This window comes from Anguilla rostrata, chromosome 17 (assembly GCF_018555375.3).
Source record: "Anguilla rostrata isolate EN2019 chromosome 17, ASM1855537v3, whole genome shotgun sequence".
NCBI lineage: Eukaryota > Metazoa > Chordata > Actinopteri > Anguilliformes > Anguillidae > Anguilla > Anguilla rostrata.
The window spans coordinates 29,782,541-29,800,040 of record NC_057949.1 but is presented as its reverse complement, the minus strand read 5'-3'; the positions used below and the strand labels follow the sequence as shown (position 1 = coordinate 29,800,040).

The following is a 17,500-nucleotide window of genomic DNA, read 5'->3' as shown; positions in this document are numbered from 1 at the left end:
GTCACACATCCGGAGAACCAAAGCGAATAAAAATTATTAAATTAAAAATGATTTGGTGAAATGATGGCGTTGGCGTGGGGCCTGCTTAGGCTGGCGTAATTACACTGAAAGAGGAAGTGCAGATATACGGCTCTCTCCCTCCCCCCCCCCCAGAGCGCTGGCGGTTTCTCCCCGGGCTCAGCGTGTGAATGTTTCACAGCGACGCGGCCGTTAGCCCGGCTAATGCTCTACGGATGGGCCGCGGCTATCGATCGCGCGGCCCGCTCGCGGTCATCTCCGCTCTCAGGGAGCCCGGCCTCGTTGGCTTCTGGGGTTTTTACAAATCCATCTGATGCATTAAAATGTAATTATTTTCCAATGAGAGTGTGCGAGTGCGTGTGTGTGTGTATGTGTGGTGCAAGTGTGTGTGTGGGGGTTGTGTGTATGTTCTGGGGTGTGTGTGTGGGAGGGGGGGGGGGGAGGGCGGAGTGTCTGTGTGTAATGCTTATTGTGAGATCAATGCAGTGATAACCTACTCTCTGTACCGGTCCCCAAAAAAAGATTGGGGAACACCCTGGAACTGGACAGCTGATCAGCGTGGCTCTGAGCTTGTGATGTTTAACCCTGTGACCTCCCCCAGGTGTTCGCGTTCTGGTGGACGCCCGAGGCAAGCTGCACATCCCGTGGGGGGACGGGAGTAACCAGGCGCACGGGGACGCCATGCTGGGGCTGGACACGCGCTCGGCCCTGCTGCCCTGCGGCATGGTGGAGAGCAAGCTCTTCCAGCAGTGCCTGCCCTCCCTCCGCGCCCTGTGGGCCGACAGCGGCATCCAGCAGGCCTACGACCGCCGCCGCGAGTTCCAGCTGGTGAGCGCCGCGCCGGGGGGGGGGGTGTTTGGGTGGGGGGGGGAGGGTGGGTATCTGACAGGATTTGTATCTGACAGCGCCTCAGTCATACTCCCTCTTCTTCTGCATTCACATGGCGGTAAGTCCTCTTGCTGTTCAGTTCACCCAAAGCAACGCTGCGTCTCCGCTGGGATTCGAACCCTCAGCCTTCTGGTCGCGGCTGCCGTGGAACAGCGGTCCGCTTCCTGGTGCTCATCACAGCGAAGTCTGCATGTCAGGACCACAGGCTGCGATGGCCCCCCCTCTATCTCCCCCCACCCACCCACCGCCCCGGGATTGGAATGCTCTGAACTGAACATTCTAATGCTGATGTCACAATCACTGCTGGGGACTGAAAGCAACTGGAAGAGTTCTAGAACACTGGCTCAGAATTTTTGGGGAAAAAAAAAAACATTCTAAAAAAACCCACTCTTCAAAGGGTTAAAGGGTGTGGCCTTTCTGTGCCTATTCTTCCATTGTGATGACATCCCCACATTACGTATTTGTCCCAGGAGATTGACTGAGTCATTTTATGAGCACATCCCAGTTTTGGCTCATTGTGTGTCTGTGACATATTTAAGATCGCACTTGTTGTGCAGTTCCTGTGGCCGTGTGGCTGTGGCCAGCCGGTTCTGTGAGCGCTCCCAGTGTTTAAACGCTCTGTCTTCAGAGGGAGGCCGTTCCGTTTTGGAGGTTGGGGCAGGGGGACAGCACTGAGTGTAGTGTGAGAGGCACAGAGCCATTGGAAATGAAGCATCCATGTTTGAGAGCAAACGGTGGCCACGCTAATCCCGCGCGCGGGCTGCTTATCGCGGATCAGCGCATTCCGTTAGCGTAGCGGGGGTAAGCTGCTGGCTCCCGGGGCGCTGTCCTGGGCCCCCCCCGGAGCTCAGTCCCTAACCCTGGGGAGGGTAAAGTCCGGGTGCTTAACTACCCGTCAGGGTGAGAGGGGACCGGACCGCACACTCCGTCAGGGTGAGAGGGGACCGGACCGCACACTCCGTCAGGGTGAGAGGGGACCGGACCGCACACTCAGTCAGGGTGAGAGGGGACCGGACCGCACACTCAGTCAGGGTGAGAGGGGACCGGACCGCACACTCAGTCAGGGTGAGAGGGGACCGGACCGCACACTCAGTCAGGGTGAGAGAGGACCGGACCGCACACTCCGTCAGGGTGAGAGGGGACCGGACCGCACACTCAGTCAGGTGAGAGGGGACCGGACCGCACACTCAGTCAGGGTGAGAGGGACCGGGACCGCACACTCAGTCAGGTGAGAGGGGACCGGACCGCACACTCAGTCAGGGTGAGAGAGGACCGGACCGCACACTCCGTCAGGGTGAGAGGGGACCGGACCGCACACTCAGTCAGGGTGAGAGGGGACCGGACCGCACACTCAGTCAGGGTGAGAGGGACCGGACCGCACACTCAGTCAGGGTGAGAGGGGACCGGACCGCACACTCAGTCAGGGTGAGAGGGGACCGGACCGCACACTCGTCAGGGTGAGAGGGGACCGGACCGCACACTCCGTCAGGGTGAGAGGGGACCGGACCGCACACTCCGTCAGGGTGAGAGGGGACCGGACCGCACACTCCGTCAGGGTGAGAGGGGACCGGACCGCACACTCAGTCAGGGTGAGAGGGGACCGGACCGCACACTCAGTCAGGGTGAGAGAGGACCGGACCATCTTGTTGGCCCAGGCGATGTTGACCTTGCGTGCCGGTCCAGTCTGGACAGACTGGTGTAGTGAGACTGGGCTGATGAGGTTTAGGGTTCTGCCCGGGCGGGGAGTGGGGGTAAAATGGGCAAACAGAACCCCCTCGTTGTGGCGTAGTCCACGCCGCCGCGTGCCAGCCTCAAACGCGCCCAGCTTCCTGCTTTGGCGACGCCCCCAGGTCACACGGATCAAGGGCTGGCGGAAACCGCCAAACACACCCCGCTCTTTACTCCGCGGGTGACCTCTGACCTCTCCCACAGGCTAATCCTAATCCGCCGGGCCGCCCTGCCGCTGGCCAGTCAGGCGGCCGCATTCCGCACGTTCCACCCCTCCGCCTCCAGCTGGAATATTATGGGCTGGAGCAAGTTTCGCCCCCCCCCCCCCACCCCCCTTCCGGTTTCCCCTGAAACCACTGTGGCCTGTGGGGGGCGTGGCTTCGTACTGGCATGCCTGATTGCACTGGGCCTGTCCCAGCCAATGAAGGCTCCAGGATCAGTGCTGTCAGAAATGGGCCCTGGCAGTATTCCCACACTGAAGACTCACCTCTTCAGGCTGCACCTCTCCCCATCCCTCCCTGCCTCCCTGTGATCTCTAAAATGACTGTAAGCTTAGGGTTGTAACTAGGCAGCTGTTTCGTAGGTGACTTAGTTGATGCGCTCGTCTTAACTACTGCTTGTATTTTTGCATAGACTGCGTTGTTGCTGTTGTTGTTTGTGTTAGTGGTAATCAGTTTAACCTACAGGGTCCCAGTTGAACTATGCGGTTGTTCCCCGCACTTGGAACGGTAGGCTACTGCCCTCTAGGGTTTTCGACACACCTGTTCCTGGTTATGGTTATACACTTTGTTGTACGTCGCTCTGGATAAGAGCTGTAATGTAATGGTGTGGTCCTGCAGCCTCCAGTGTCGCCCTGAGAGCTGCTCTGAATGTGTTTTGCAGTACCTAGTGGCGAGTGCCCGTGCGAAGCCCCCAGGCGGGGGCTGTAGGCCGGGTGCCTGTCCTGTACTGGCTGTGGGGGAAGGCCTGTTTGTTTCAGTGCAGAATGGCGCCTCGGAGAATCTGTGCTGATGTAAGTTTGCGTGCTGATGTAGATTTGAGTGCTGATGTAGATTTGAGTGCTGGTGTAGATTTGCGTGTGGTATGGATTTGTTCTGCTGATGTGCTTTTATGCCCACTCCCTCCTGGGGTGGCTCATGCCAGAAGAGTGCGAGGTGACATCGATTACACCCCAGTGCCCCCCCCGGCCCCAGGGTCACACGCCCCGCCCCAGCATCCCCCAGCCCTGACAGAAGTGGGTTTTTTGGGGTTTTTTGGGGGGTTTTTTTGCTGGTACACCGCAGGTGATGGCACACGACCGGTGCGCTGAGGCGTTTCCTGTTCCGCTCGGGAGGCGGCGGCCTGTGAGGTCACGCCCACTCTTGTGTCCATTTGGATTGGAGAAGCAGATGAGCTCAGAGCACACCTACCCCCTGACAGACTGCGCGTGTGTGTGTGTGCGTGCGTGCGCGCGTGCGTGTGTGTGTGTGTGTGTGTGGTATGCCTGAGTGTGTTGTTGTGTGCGGTGTTTGTGTAAGCACATTTTGATAGTGCGTCATATTTGTAAGACATTTGAATTTCAGAAAAAAATTGAATTGTCACTGAATGGGAGAAATACGGAGTAGAAAGACAGGATGTGCAGGATAAAGCCCCCCCCCCCGGCACCCTTAGGTCTGCAGTCAGACTCACCTGTCGGACAGGTAGAGGAGGCCCTGCTGTCACACACTACACACACTAAACGGGTCTGTACGGGAGTCGGCTGACGTGTGTTTACTCCACAAACATTAAGTCATTACAGCATACTGACCAATCAGGTCGGTCTGCATACAGCAGATGCCAGTGAGGACAGCCGTGCTGATTGGCTGATTTAAGGCTTAGGGGGCGACGTGGGAATGCGAGGGTTGTGGGTATCTCAGGTTTATTACGAAATATTACGAAAGCTTTCCAAAAATAAACCACGCGTGTGCTTTTCACATTACACAACTGGAACTTCACACTTTATTAGATGCAAATACAGTTCCTGTCAGTGGAGTAAATCAGAGCAGCGTGGCGAGCGGTATGCCTCTCTCTCTCTCTCTCTCTCTCTCTCCCCCTCTCTCCAGGATGTGGTCGCTGCGTTTCGTGCGCTTCCTGTGAAGTGAAGCGTGAGATAAACGCAGTTGGGGCGAGTCGCTGAACTCTGCAGGAGATCAGCTGACCTATCCCCCCCCCCCCCTCGTTCGGCTCATAGAGGGCCGGGACTGTGAGCCCGTCAGCCTGGCTCTACCGCGTTTAACTGTTTCTTTCTCTGATGCTGCCTATAGACATACCTTTACTATGACCTGTGACCTTTACTTTGACCCACTCCACACGCGTGCCTGCGCACACACAGTTTCACACACACACACACACACGCACACACAGTTTCACACACGCACACGCACACACAGTTTCACACACACACACATTCGCTTCACATATTTTCGTTTTCAGTGCCCATGGCTGTTTCTGAAAGAGCCTGGATGAAATTGGAATGAAATTATCTGCTTACCATTTGGGAAATCCTGACAGAAGCCTTGTCCCAGGGTGTGGAGGTTAAGGCAGCCCTGCCTCGCCGCCCGGGCTGTGTGTGAGGAGGGAGCCCGTCTGGGACGGATGGAGGACCTCCGTAGTAAAGCGCAAGAAACAAAATGACTCCTGTGTGTTCCTGCCCCTCACTCTCTCCTCTTCTTCACAGGGGGAGTCGGTGAAATACTTCCTGGACCATTTGGACAAGCTTGGGGAGCCCGTAAGTGTGTTTTAAATTTTATTAAATTTTTCCTTTAATGACACTAGCATTTATTTATTTATGCTCACCCATATCCTTTACTGTAGTACTGTACAATCAACTGTGCATGAAGAAATGACACGCTATTTCTAAAGTAGTATCCCACATACTAGTGCCTTGCGTGCACATGTGTGTCTACGTGTGTGTGTGTGTGTGTGAGCACGTATGTCCGTGTACATGTGTGTGTGTGTGTGTGTGCACGCGTATGTCCGTGTACGTGTGTGTGTGTGTGTGTGTGTGTGCGCGCGTATGTCCGTGTATGTGTGCGTGTGTGTGTGTGCGCGTATGTCCGTGTACGTGTGTGTGTGTGTGTGTGTGTGAGCGCGTATGTCCGTGTACGTGTGCGTGTGTGTGTGAGCGCGTATGTCCGTGTGTGTGTGTGTGTGTGTGTGTGTGTGCGCATATGTCCGTGTACGTGTGTGTGTGTGTGTGTGTGTGTGTGCGCGTATGTCCGTGTACGTGTGTGTGTGTGCGTGTGTGTGTGAGGGAGTATAATATTCCATAACGTTGCTCCTGTGTATAGGATGGCTGTAATATGATGTAGAAGGATATATGAACATAGTCAGGGTGTTAAGCAGAAGCTGCTGGGTCTCCTGACCTTGCTGAGATTACCAGGGAAGCTGGCACTTCCTCTTCAGCTCAGGGAGGCGGAGCCACCCCCCCCCCCTTCCCCAGAGAGTAGCCGAGGGGTGTGACATCAGCGTCGATGACATCAGCAAATGATGACATCAGCGACAGTGACACAGCAATCTGCCCTAGCGCCAACAGGACCTCTCAGCGAGTTCTGCCAGCTTTATCAGAAACTCACTTAATAAGTATAAAAATGAAATAATTAGGAAAACTTTCCTATAACAAGTTGACAGTTTCAGAGTGGGAGGGGCTTTCATGTGTGTTGCTATAGCTGCTCATCGATACAAAGCACTCGCGCCATTTTTGCTGTGGGTAGCATTTCGTTTATTGGTTTACACAGTGGCAGTGATTGACAGTGGCTCCTCCTTCTAATAACGGGCTTGGTTTTCCTGTCTCTGCAGTAGGTCAGTCTAAAGCAGGGTTGGCCTACCCTGTTCCTAGAGGTCTACCGTCCTGAATGTTTTCACTCCAGCCCTAACAAAGCCACACCTCATTCAACAGCCAGAGATCTCACTGAGTTGCTAATGAATCAGTTGTGCCGAATTGGGGTTGAAATGAAAATCTACAGGGCCCCTCTCTCCCTGTATCTCTTTCTCTCTCTCTCTCTCTCTCTCAATCTCTCTCAATCTCTCTCTCTCTCAATCTCTCTCAATCTCTCTCTCTCTCTCTCTGTATCTCTCACTCTCTGTATCTGTCTCCCCCTCTCTTTCTCTCTCTCCCTCTTGTACGTACATGTGGAAGTTAATGATCACCGAATTATTAATATCCCCCGGGCGTATGGTGTTATTCACGTTTCCTGTTTGTTGAGTCATAGCTGGAAACTGAGCGCGGGGTTAGCATCCTCCTGGTCATGCTAGCGGCTCGCGCCCGCGTGATGGGCGCCTGCCTCGCCCCTCCTCCTCCCCCGCCCTGTGTTTGGATTTGGGGCAGATGTTTGCAGTTTCTGTGGCATGCTTCCGTCGGGCTGCGTCGTCCTGCACGCTGGCCTGCTTAGCTGCGCAGCGGCTGCGCAAACAGGGTTCGTCTGCGCCACTGTCCTGCCCACAGCCGTCTCGTGTTTCATCAGCCTTTTTTGTTTTTGCTTGTTTTGTTTTTCTTGCATTTTTTTTCTGGAACGTCTCTTAAATCTGAGAGGGCAGGCAGAGGCGTTAAGAGCTGTGAAAATTTTGCGTTCATACCGTCTGCCAGGGTGAGGGGCGGGGGGTTTCCATGGCGATGACTGTGCCTGTTTGTGTGTGTCTGTTTGTCTGTCTGTCTGTCTGTCTGAGTGTGTGTTCCTAGTCGCTTGCAGGCAGGCAGGAGCTTTGTGGTTAAAAACAGCGTAAACTAGCAGATAAAGGCGAAGCAGATTTTTAGGAAATGTAAGTCTCTGCCAGCGTACCGCTTCCTCCTCAGACAAGCCTGTGATGTCACACCGCCGCTCTGCCGGGTGTGGAAACAGTACGGAGCTGAGTCTCCTGATACAAACAGGCTGGACCTGGAGAAACTGGTTGGGCAGTCGGGAAAGCGGAGTGAGAGCAACGGGCTGCAGCTTTGGGAAGTTAACGGTGCGCAGTCCACCAGCCAATCAGAGGGCAAGGGAAGATATTCTTCTTGTAAGCGCAGACCCCACCCGGCAAAATATGCTAAAAGGTTTCATTTCATTTGTTCACAAGGCCACAGAGTATGAGGCTCAAGGAAAAAACTTAACACTCTTCATAGTGGACTGTTGGACTCACCATGAATCTGATCGGAGCCAATGAACACTGGTGATTTAGGTTTGGCCAATCGGCACTGCCGATTTAGGCTTGGATTCTAGTCCCACCCCCCTGCAGGCCTCATGGGTGCATGCTCGTAACTGAGGTGCATTTTCATTCTAATTCTCATTTCCACACTACAGCGCCCTCTCCTGGCAAGAGGTTTTCTATGAAAAGCTGGAGAGCTCCATCGACGCCAGCAGCTCGGCGTGTTGCTCCCATTAGCTGAAGCTTCGCATAGTAAGGTGGCTCAGACGGTTTGGGGACGGGGTTGAGGTTGGGGTCAGCGTTGAGTTTGGAGTCAGGGTTGTTGTCGGGGTTGGGGTCAGCGTTGAGGTTGGGGTTGGGATCGGGGTTGAGGTTAAGATTGAGGTTGGGGTTTGGGTTGTTGATGCTGAGGTTTGGGTTTGGGTTGAAGTTGGGGTTGTTGGGGTTGAGGTTGAAGTTGGGGTTTGGGTTAGGGTTGAGATTGAGATTGAGGTTGGGGTTGTTGAGGTTGGGGTATGGGTTGGGGTTGAGGTTGGGATCGGGGTTGGGGTTCAGGTTGAGGTTGAGGCTGAGGTTGAGGTTGAGGTTGGGGTTGGGGTTGGAGTTTTGTGTGACTGATTTCGCCGCCTGTTCCCCTGCTCTGTCCCAGTCACTCGTTGGGTCTGTGGGAGTGGTCTGTCCTTTTTGGCTTGTTTTGATAGGCTGTGATACGATGCTCCTCACAGATGATCTGAGGTTGGCTGCTTGGAGAAGCACGTCTGCGTTCGTAGCCAGCCGTTCTCTTCCGCTTCCGTAAGGGGCGACCGCTCTCACAACACCAGTCATAAGGCCGGGAACTTGACCTGAAGAACCGCGGTTACATTCCTGAGCTAATGGTGGTCTGTGTGGCTGCTGAGGGATTGTTCCCACCTTAATGACTCTCTCTCCTCTCTCTCTCTCTCATTCCCCCTCTCTCTCTCTGTCCCTCTCCCTTTCTCTCTCTGTCTTCCTCCTCCCTCCCTGTCTCCCCCTCTCTCTCTTTCTCTCCATCTCTCCCCCTCCCTGTCTCTCACTCCTTCTCTCCCCCTCCCTCTCTCTCTTTCTCTCTCTCCCTCTCTCCCTCTCTCTGCAGGATTACCTTCCATCGCAGCAGGATATCCTGTTGGCCAGGAAGCCCACTAAAGGCATCCATGAGTACGATTTCCAGATCAAGAACGTTCCCTTCAAGATGGTGGACGTGGGCGGGCAGCGGTCGGAACGCCGCCGCTGGTTCGAGTGCTTCGACAGCGTCACCTCCATCCTGTTCCTCGTGTCGTCCAGCGAGTACGACCAGGTGCTGATGGAGGACCGGCTGACCAACCGGCTCAAGGAGTCGCTCGACATCTTCGAGACCATCGTCAACAACCGCGTCTTCAGCAACGTGTCCATCATCCTCTTCCTCAACAAGACGGACTTGCTGGAGGAGAAGGTCCAGACGGTGGACATTAGGGACTACTTCCCCGAGTACCAGGGCCAGCCGCACTGCCTGGCGGACGTGCAGAAGTTCCTGGTGGAGTGTTTCCGGGGGAAGCGACGCGACCAGCAGCAGAAGCCGCTCTACCACCACTTCACCACCGCCATCAACACGGAGAACATTCGGCTGGTGTTCCGCGACGTCAAGGACACCATCCTGCACGACAACCTCAAACAGCTCATGTTGCAGTGACGTTGCCGTGACGTTGCTGTGATAGTTGCAAGAGAAAAAGAAGAAAAGAAAGTGTCGTTGTTAAGGGTCGTTGCTCCCCCACCCCCCCATTCTACTTTCGAAGGACCTCATCTCAATCCTCCCCTTTTACGATTCGTTTTTTAACTCCATGTAAAAAAAAAAAAAAAAAAAAAAAAAACGACCTTTTAAATGTTTGTGAATTGAGCGGGGAGGTGTGGATGGGTCATAGGACTGGGTTTGGGGGTTTTGTCGTTGGATAAGGTCACTCAGACCCTTGATCTGTCACAGATAGGGGTGCCGTTTGTTTTTCAACAAAAAACATTTTTTAAAATTGCTTTCTCCCTCCTGCACTGGAATGCTGACCTGTAGATGGCGCCAGTGTGTGGAGTAACTAACCCGTGGTAAAGGTTGAAACAAGTGGGTCGCTTTAGGGGCGTGGTCAGAGTGTAGGGACCAATCAGAGCACTGTTCTAATCCCTGTGTTTCTGAGCTTTTAACATTCTGGGAATTGGCTGCAGCAATACCTTTATACCTCTTAAACAGGAACCAGGAATCTATGCCAATATCTGGCTGCAGTGAGCGGAGACACCGTCTACCGGAGTGGATGTGTATTTCCTTCAGCTGTAGTCTTCCAATAAGCTGCGGGTTTTTTTCGTTTTTAAAAAAAAAATTTTAATTGCTTTTCATGTTGATTTCATTTCTAGAGTTTGCTAAAGTTCTGTTTCATTGGATCATTACTGTTCTGTTTCCAACTGCTAATGTGCATGTGACAGGAAATGACAAAATGCTCTCGCACGTAAACAGATGTGTGCGCGCACACACAGACACACATACACGCACATTGACACATACACGCACACATGCACACACACATTGACACACAATTAACATTGATGCACACACACACACACACATGCACACACACACTCAATTGATAAATGAAACTTGTGATGTGGGTTTTTGGCCGTGAGCACCAGCAGACGCAGTACGTACGCTTTAATCTCAGGGCTGAGTTTAGACCACTTCTTGTGTTTGAGGCGGGGAAAAGAGTGACTTTCTTTCCTTAAATCCCTGAAAGAGGCTGACATCTGTGAGCAGGCTTTCGGTCTGTGCTGGGGCGTGGACTGCTGACTGAGCGCTTTCTCTGTCTTACGCTTCCTGTGGTTTGTGCTGGTGGAGAGGTGTCCGTTTCTGGCCAGACGGGAATTTTCAGTTTTTCCTGGAGGCTCTGCGGACCCCGTTGGGAACGCGTGGGCTTCCAGGGTCTGTTTCCGGCTGCTGTGGGCGTGGCTACAGAAGGGGGGGGGGGGGGGGCGGTTTGTTTTGAATTTCACCCGCCACACATTTGACCAGCGCAACCCCCATCCTGTGCGGAGCACCGCCTTAAACTGACCAATTGTGTGACAGACGTAGGCGTTTTTTAAATTTTTTATAAGTGATTTGTGTACGAGACCAGAGAACAGTCAGCCCTTGTTAGTCTACTAACGCCTGTGCCAGTCTCCTAACGCCTGTACCCATCCCCTAACGCCTGTGCCCGTCCCCTAACACCTGTGCCAGTCTCCTAACGCCTGTGCCCATCCCCTAACGCATGTGGCGGTGCACAGTTTAGGGTTTTCTGGGGTTTCGTTTTTTCCGTTTAGAGTGGAGATGTGACTGAAGCCACAAAGTGGCCCCCCCAAATCTCTGAACCACATGCCTTTGGGGGAGCTGTCTGCCAGCTGGACCCTTGTTTATAGTTTTTGATTTAAGATTGTTTTTAGTTCTGTAACACTGCGACGCGTAACGTTGCGCTCTGCCACAAAATTATTCTTTTTAAATCGCTGGCGGTAACGTTGTCTTCAGTCGGAGTTGATCTTCCTGATTAATCTCCTCTGTCATGACAGTCCAGCAGACTGTCTGTGTGATCATTTGAGCGCCAAAGTTTAGGGCAATGATGCTGTAATACATGTATATACGGTTTCACCTGAAAGGAGTTTCAGTTTGATCGCTCTCCTGTACCAGGCTGCAGAACCACTCTCAGGGCGTGGTCTCATCCTCCTGCACCTAGAGGGCGCTAGAGTGTCCCTGTGGAGTCCGACCCCTCTCTGACCTCTGTCATCAATCTGACTGTTAAAGGAAAAAAAAACACTGACCCAATTTGCCTTGTTAACTATGCAACAATACCTGCCCATCCTTCTAGAAAAGTGACTCCATTTTGAGATGATAAATGTAAATACTGTTGTTTTTTTTGTTTTTCGCTTTTTAAAAAAAAATCCCAGCAAGTAAGCAAAATGATTGGCCAAAAAATTGACAGTGCCTATTCTCAAGCACCTGGTTTTACCCAATTGTGGTCTTTTAGTTTTTTTAATGTTTAGATTTTAAACAATTTTGCCTTAATTAGGTGTTGTACATGTCTTATGGAACAGAAAATGAGTTGGTTATTCTCTTCTGGTTTTTATTTTAGTTTATTTTTTTGAATTGATCTTTATTCTTCCACCTGATTTAATTACTGCTGTCTAATGCATGGATTTGGGATACAGGGCTATGTATCACCTCCTGAAGTCCCCATCTCCCTGTCAGTGTGCTGGCTTCTGTATGTGTCCCGTTGGAGGTGTGGGGACAGCGGCGGAGTTTGGGGGCTTTTGGGGGGGGGGAGGGGGGGGCAATGTTTGCGAGCTGCAGCCAGGATCTTTTTTCCCAGCTGACCTCGCTCTTGCATTCTTTCTCTCCACCCGAAGGTTTACCCTTTCACCTGGACGGCTCCAATGTCTCATTTTCTCAATAATAAAAAAAAAAATAACATCTTTCCAAATGACTTTTTGTGCTGGTGGCCTGGTTATTTCTACCGTTTACAAGCTTGGTCTCTGCATTAGGATATGGTAAGTGAGTGCGGAGAGAGCTTTTGCTAACGCTGGAATGTTGTTTGGCGTCGTTCTTGGATTCGCACGCTGCTGATGGACCTCTTCAGAGCTCACTGATGATCAGTGCAGGGAGGCATGCATTGCTGTAGTTTGTGTTTTTCAGAATGTATTTTGGAATTTAAAAAAAATATCCTAAGTCAGTGTTCTAGAACTCTGTTGCTGTCAGTCACCAGTAGTGATTGTGACATCAGCATTAGAATGTTCAGTTAAGAACATTCTAATCACGTATTTGTGACCTCACACCTGAAAGGGTTAACTGGAGTTTTTATTTGTTAATTACCAGCAAACTAAACTTGCATGTGATTTCTCAGCCCCCTGGGTGCCAGTTGTGACATTTGTATCATCCTGTTTTCAGATAAATTTTAATGGCATATTTCTAATTCTCTGCGTCCAAATGTGTATATGCTCTTAAGTCATGTGTGTTGAAGTAGATATAGAAAGGGATATGAGTTTTACACTCTTGACACTGAAATATGTTGTATTGTCAGATGACGCAAGACAGTTCTCTGGCATTTGAGGACCGAAGGGCTGAGATGAAGAAGGGTGCAATTGCACATTTTTGCCACAAGAGGCTATACAGGTATACTGGTTTAACTATGGCTGTGCTTTTCAGCATTCTTCTGCAATGTCAAAATACCTCAGCGGGACAGTAGGTGGTGCTATTGTTCTGAAAACGAATGCTTCCATTTTTTTCTGTTGATAAATTGGATATTTAGTTTTGCTTGGTATACCTACGTCTTTGAGCCACCCTTTAATTGGTTCATATATTTAGAATCTTATGTGTTAGGACTTTTACAGGTGTTGAAATAGTTGCAAAATATAGTCTTTGGATTTTTTTTATTTTTTACCTAAAAATGAATCATTCTGAATTTTAATCTGGCTCTGGTTTTGGGAAAACTCTGAAACCAAACCCAGGCGTAACACTGCACATCACGAGTAGTTTGGGCCACTCCGTCATTTTAAGGGATCTCCTGTGTCCTTTACCGTACATATAATCCAATATGAAATACTGTTGGGTTTTAAAATGCTCACAATTGTTTTGCTCTGTTCTTTGTTTATTGTCCTGCCAATGAGATACAGTTGCTCTCTGCTCGGTTAATTGCACTGCCTGTGGAATTCAGTTGCTCTGTGCTCAATTAATTTCCCTGCCTGTGGGATGTGGTTGCTTTGTGCTCAGTTAATTGTCCTGCCTATGAGGTTCTGTTACTCTGTGCTCAGTTAATTGCCCTGCCTGTGAGATGTGGTTGCTCTGTGCTCAGTTAATTCCCCTGCCAGTGGAATCTGGTTGTTCTGTGCTCAGTTAATTGCCCTGCCGATCAGATGTGGTTGCTCTGTGCTCTGTTAGATTCCCTGCCTGTGAGATGTGGTTGCTCTGTGCTCGGTTAATTGTCCTGCCTGTGACGTGCTGTTGCTCTGTGCTTTGTTAATTGCCCTGCCAGTGGGATGCGGTTGCTCTGTGCTCTGTTAATAGCCCTGCCTGTGGGATGCGGTTGCTCTGTGCTCTGTAACCTGCCGTGGATGCGGTTGCTCTGTGCTCTGTTAATAGCCCTGCCTGTGGGATGCGGTTGCTCTGTGCTCTGTTAATAGCCCTGCCTGTGGGATGCGGTTGCTCTGTGCTCTGTTAATAGCCCTGCCTGTGGGACGCGGTTGCTCTGTCCTCTGTTAATAGCCCTGCCTGTGGGATGCGGTTGCTCTGTGCTCTGTTAATAGCCCTGCCTGTGGGATGCGGTTGCTCTGTGCTCTGTTAATAGCCCTGCCTGTGGGATGCGGTTGCTCTGTGCTCTGTTAATAGCCCTGCCTGTGGGATGCGGTTGCTCTGTGCTCTGTTAATAGCCCTGCCTGTGGGATGCAGTTGCTCTGTGCTCTGTTAATAGCCCTGCCTGTGGGACGCGGTTGCTCTGTGCTCTGTTAATAGCCCTGCCTGTGGGATGTGGCTGGTAATCCCTGGGGGAGATGTTGTCGCTGAGCCTGTGGAGCGGTAAATGTGAGCGCTGATAATTTCCTCCGGAGGCGCTGGGCGCGTGCGCGGAGTTCACTGATCTGGAAGCAGGCGTAGCTGTGCACTAACAGCGAGCGCGGTCCGTTTGCGCACAGAAGGCGGGAGGGCCGTGTCTGTGGGCGGGCGCCAGCAGCGGGGAATCGGACAGGCTCACTTTGCGTCCACGGTGGCTCTACGGGTAGCCCGCTCCAAGAGGGTGCAGCCTGGGTTCCCCCAGCAGCACTGTTCCTGCGTCCTGCGGCAGGCCACGCCCACAGACAGGGCTGCTGCGCGTTCAGCCGCTTGAATCTAAAAATCGGTTCTTCCCCGTGCCAGGAATCGAGCACACTACGCCATCACTCCATCTGTGAAATGACTGAAAATCACCATCCCTAGTCCAGTCCAATTTATCAAGTTAATTACAAAGTGTAAGTTTAGTGGTAACTTAATGTACACCAAATAATTTTGCTTTAAAAGCCATTCTCATGTATGTTTAACAAACAGATATGCACATTTACTGTTGTAAACTGGATTTATTTAATTAGTAAAAATAAAAAATAAAAATCAGCAGTTGGAATTTCAAGGTCTGAAAATGTTACAACCTTATATTCTGTGCAGTTACATTTTAAAAAATGTTTAGGCAAAGTTGTGTTATTCACAATGCATATTAATTTAAAAATAAGTAAAAAATAACAATTCACAAAAATCCATTATAGTACATGAGCATACTGAATGACACCCATTCTGAGGAAGTTCAAGTCGCTGTGCATAGGTCGAGCAGCATTAAGAGCAGACAGACTGACTGACTGCGTGATGCTAGATGGCTTTTTCCCTCCACAAAGCTCAAGGCTGCCACCTGATAGCCTCTAGCAGCGTTGCCTTATGTTTGTTAGCAGTGTAGTGTAACTGTCTTCCCTGAAACATTCAGTGAAGATACAATCAACGAGGCCGATCAGACGATATTTGTGCGTTTCTGGTGACTTGAGTTTTCAGTCCCTCGTCATCTTCGTTTGGTTGCTGGATCTTTGGAGGTTGATCGTTTACGTCCGCTCAATTTTTGGTTTGGATGTGGGAGGATGTGATGGATGTGATGGATGTGGGAGCTTGTGATGGATGTGGGAGGATGTGATGGATGTGGGAGATGTGATGGATTTGGGAGGTTGTGATGGATTGGGAGGTGTGATGGATGTGGGAGGATGTGATGGATGTGGGAGGATGTATGGATGTGGGAGCTTGTGATGGATGTGGGAGGATGTGATGGATGTGGGAGGATGTGATGGATTTGGGAGGTTGTGATGGATTTGGGAGGGTGTGATGGATTTGGGAGGATGTGATGGATGTGGGAGGATGTGATGGATGTGGGAGGATGTGATGGATGTGGGAGGATGTGATGGATGTGGGAGGATGTGATGGATTTGGGAGGATGTGATGGATGTGGGTTGGTAAATGTGATTTGAGCAGGCGGTGATGGGAATTCTTTCTGGATTGTCTGGTTTAGAGTGACCTGTCCGTGCCTACTTTTCCAGGGCCAACAGACTGGCTCACAGATGCGTGGTGTGGCGGTGAGAGCCGTAGGTCTGCTTCCACACGAACGTCCATCTCGGTCTCTGCCACCCCCACATCTTCACTCACATCGTTTCCCATCATGGTGTGAAGGAAATCGAACAGGTAGTTTTATCACTTTTAAACTTTACACTTTTTGGCATGAATCCTGTTAACGGCAGTTTCCAGCCAGTCAGGATGGGATTTGTGCTAAAAAAGTGCAGTTAGTGGACTAAAAAGGCCATTAACTAACTCACTGTTCTGTTACAGAGAGCAGTCTCCATTAACTAACTCACTGTTCTGTTACAGTACAGATTCCATTAACTGACTTCTGTTAGAGTCCAGACTCTTCTGCTTGTACGTGGGCAGCATGGTCTAGCCTCCATTGTCTAATATTGGTCTGAACATTTTGACAACTTAAAAAAAAAAAAATATATATATATTTTTTTTAAACTACAATCAGGAATAAAAACACAAAGAGACAAACGTGTGGCTTTTTGTGGGTTTCAGGTGTGCGTTTGACCTTTTCTGTAACCACAACAGAGCAGTGGAGCAGCTTGCAGCAGAGGCGTGTAAAAGCTAAAGGTTGCCGATTTGGTCAGTGAGACCCCGCAGTGCGCTTCTGCTCGGCTAACGGCCGCAGACCGTCACTGATCCCGCTTCGACAGGACCAGGAACGCTTTCGCGGCTCTGAGAAGAAAAAAAAAACCCTGTTTTCACCAGACCTGAACCCTGACCAGAAAAACTGCAAGAGGAAAGAGAAAGCTTGCAGCCCGTGTAGACACCGTCTCCCCAAAGAACCTCTCGTAACATAAGACTTTTTTTTTTTCTTCTTGCCCCTGCGATCTTTCTCACACCAGTGATACATGACCTGAGACGCAGTGTCTTTACAGAAGGCTGTCTCCGTGCACATCGCCAGTGCTCACACTTCCCCCTCAGGCTGTTGTTTTCAGTGGCTCGGCTCCATGGCGACATCCACCTCCAGGAAGTCCACGGGCATTTCCTGTTTGGTTTGTAGGGCTGCGGCCTGCTCTGCGGCCTCCCTGTCCTCCCGCCGGCGCCCCCTTCTGGTGCAGCACTGCCACTGCTTCGCCGGACGCACCAGTCCCAGGAACACAGCCCCGATGCCCATCCCCACCGCACAGGAGTAAAACGCTGAGCCGTAGTTCTGTGTGACGTCCACCAGGATACCTGCACGCACACACACACACACACACACACACACACACACACACACACACACACACACACACGCACGCATACACGCATACAGGCACACACACACACACACACGAATACACACACGAATGCACACACAAACACACGCACGCATACACACACACACGCACACGCACGCAGACACGCACACGCACAAACACACACGCACAAACACACACACACACGCATGCATACACGTGCACACACACACATACAAACACACAAACACACACACGCACGCACACACGAATGCACACACACACACACACACAAACACACACACACACGCACGCATACACGCGCGCACACAAACACACGCACGCACACACACACACACATGCATGCATACACGCACGCAGACACACACACACACCTTGATGAATGGCTGAGGGGTACACTGAATGG

The 17,500-nt window shown here is 51.2% G+C and overlaps 2 protein-coding genes across 5 annotated transcripts in view; one reads left to right on the top strand and one right to left on the bottom strand.

Moving 5' to 3' along the window:
* The window catches only part of LOC135244119 (guanine nucleotide-binding protein subunit alpha-13-like), a 17,268-nt gene extending 5,017 nt beyond the window's left edge, over positions 1 to 12,251 (top strand). Inside the window, exons 2-4 of the mRNA XM_064316329.1 lie at positions 620 to 846; positions 5,330 to 5,380; positions 8,885 to 12,251. Coding sequence (XP_064172399.1) covers positions 620 to 846; positions 5,330 to 5,380; positions 8,885 to 9,457 — 851 coding nt within the window. The 3' untranslated portion in view covers positions 9,458 to 12,251. The remainder of the gene's footprint in view (positions 1 to 619; positions 847 to 5,329; positions 5,381 to 8,884) is intronic.
* Positions 12,252 to 14,848: 2,597 nt separating this feature from the next.
* Positions 14,849 to 17,500, bottom strand: part of LOC135244117 (monocarboxylate transporter 7-like) — an 11,184-nt gene continuing 8,532 nt past the window's right edge. For 3 of the 4 annotated variants that reach the window (XM_064316325.1, XM_064316324.1, XM_064316326.1), the window contains one exon: positions 14,849 to 17,068. In XM_064316325.1, the coding sequence (XP_064172395.1) occupies positions 16,827 to 17,068 (242 nt within the window). In that variant the 3' untranslated portion in view covers positions 14,849 to 16,826. The remainder of the gene's footprint in view (positions 17,069 to 17,500) is intronic. The other variant, XR_010326888.1, reaches the window with a different exon arrangement.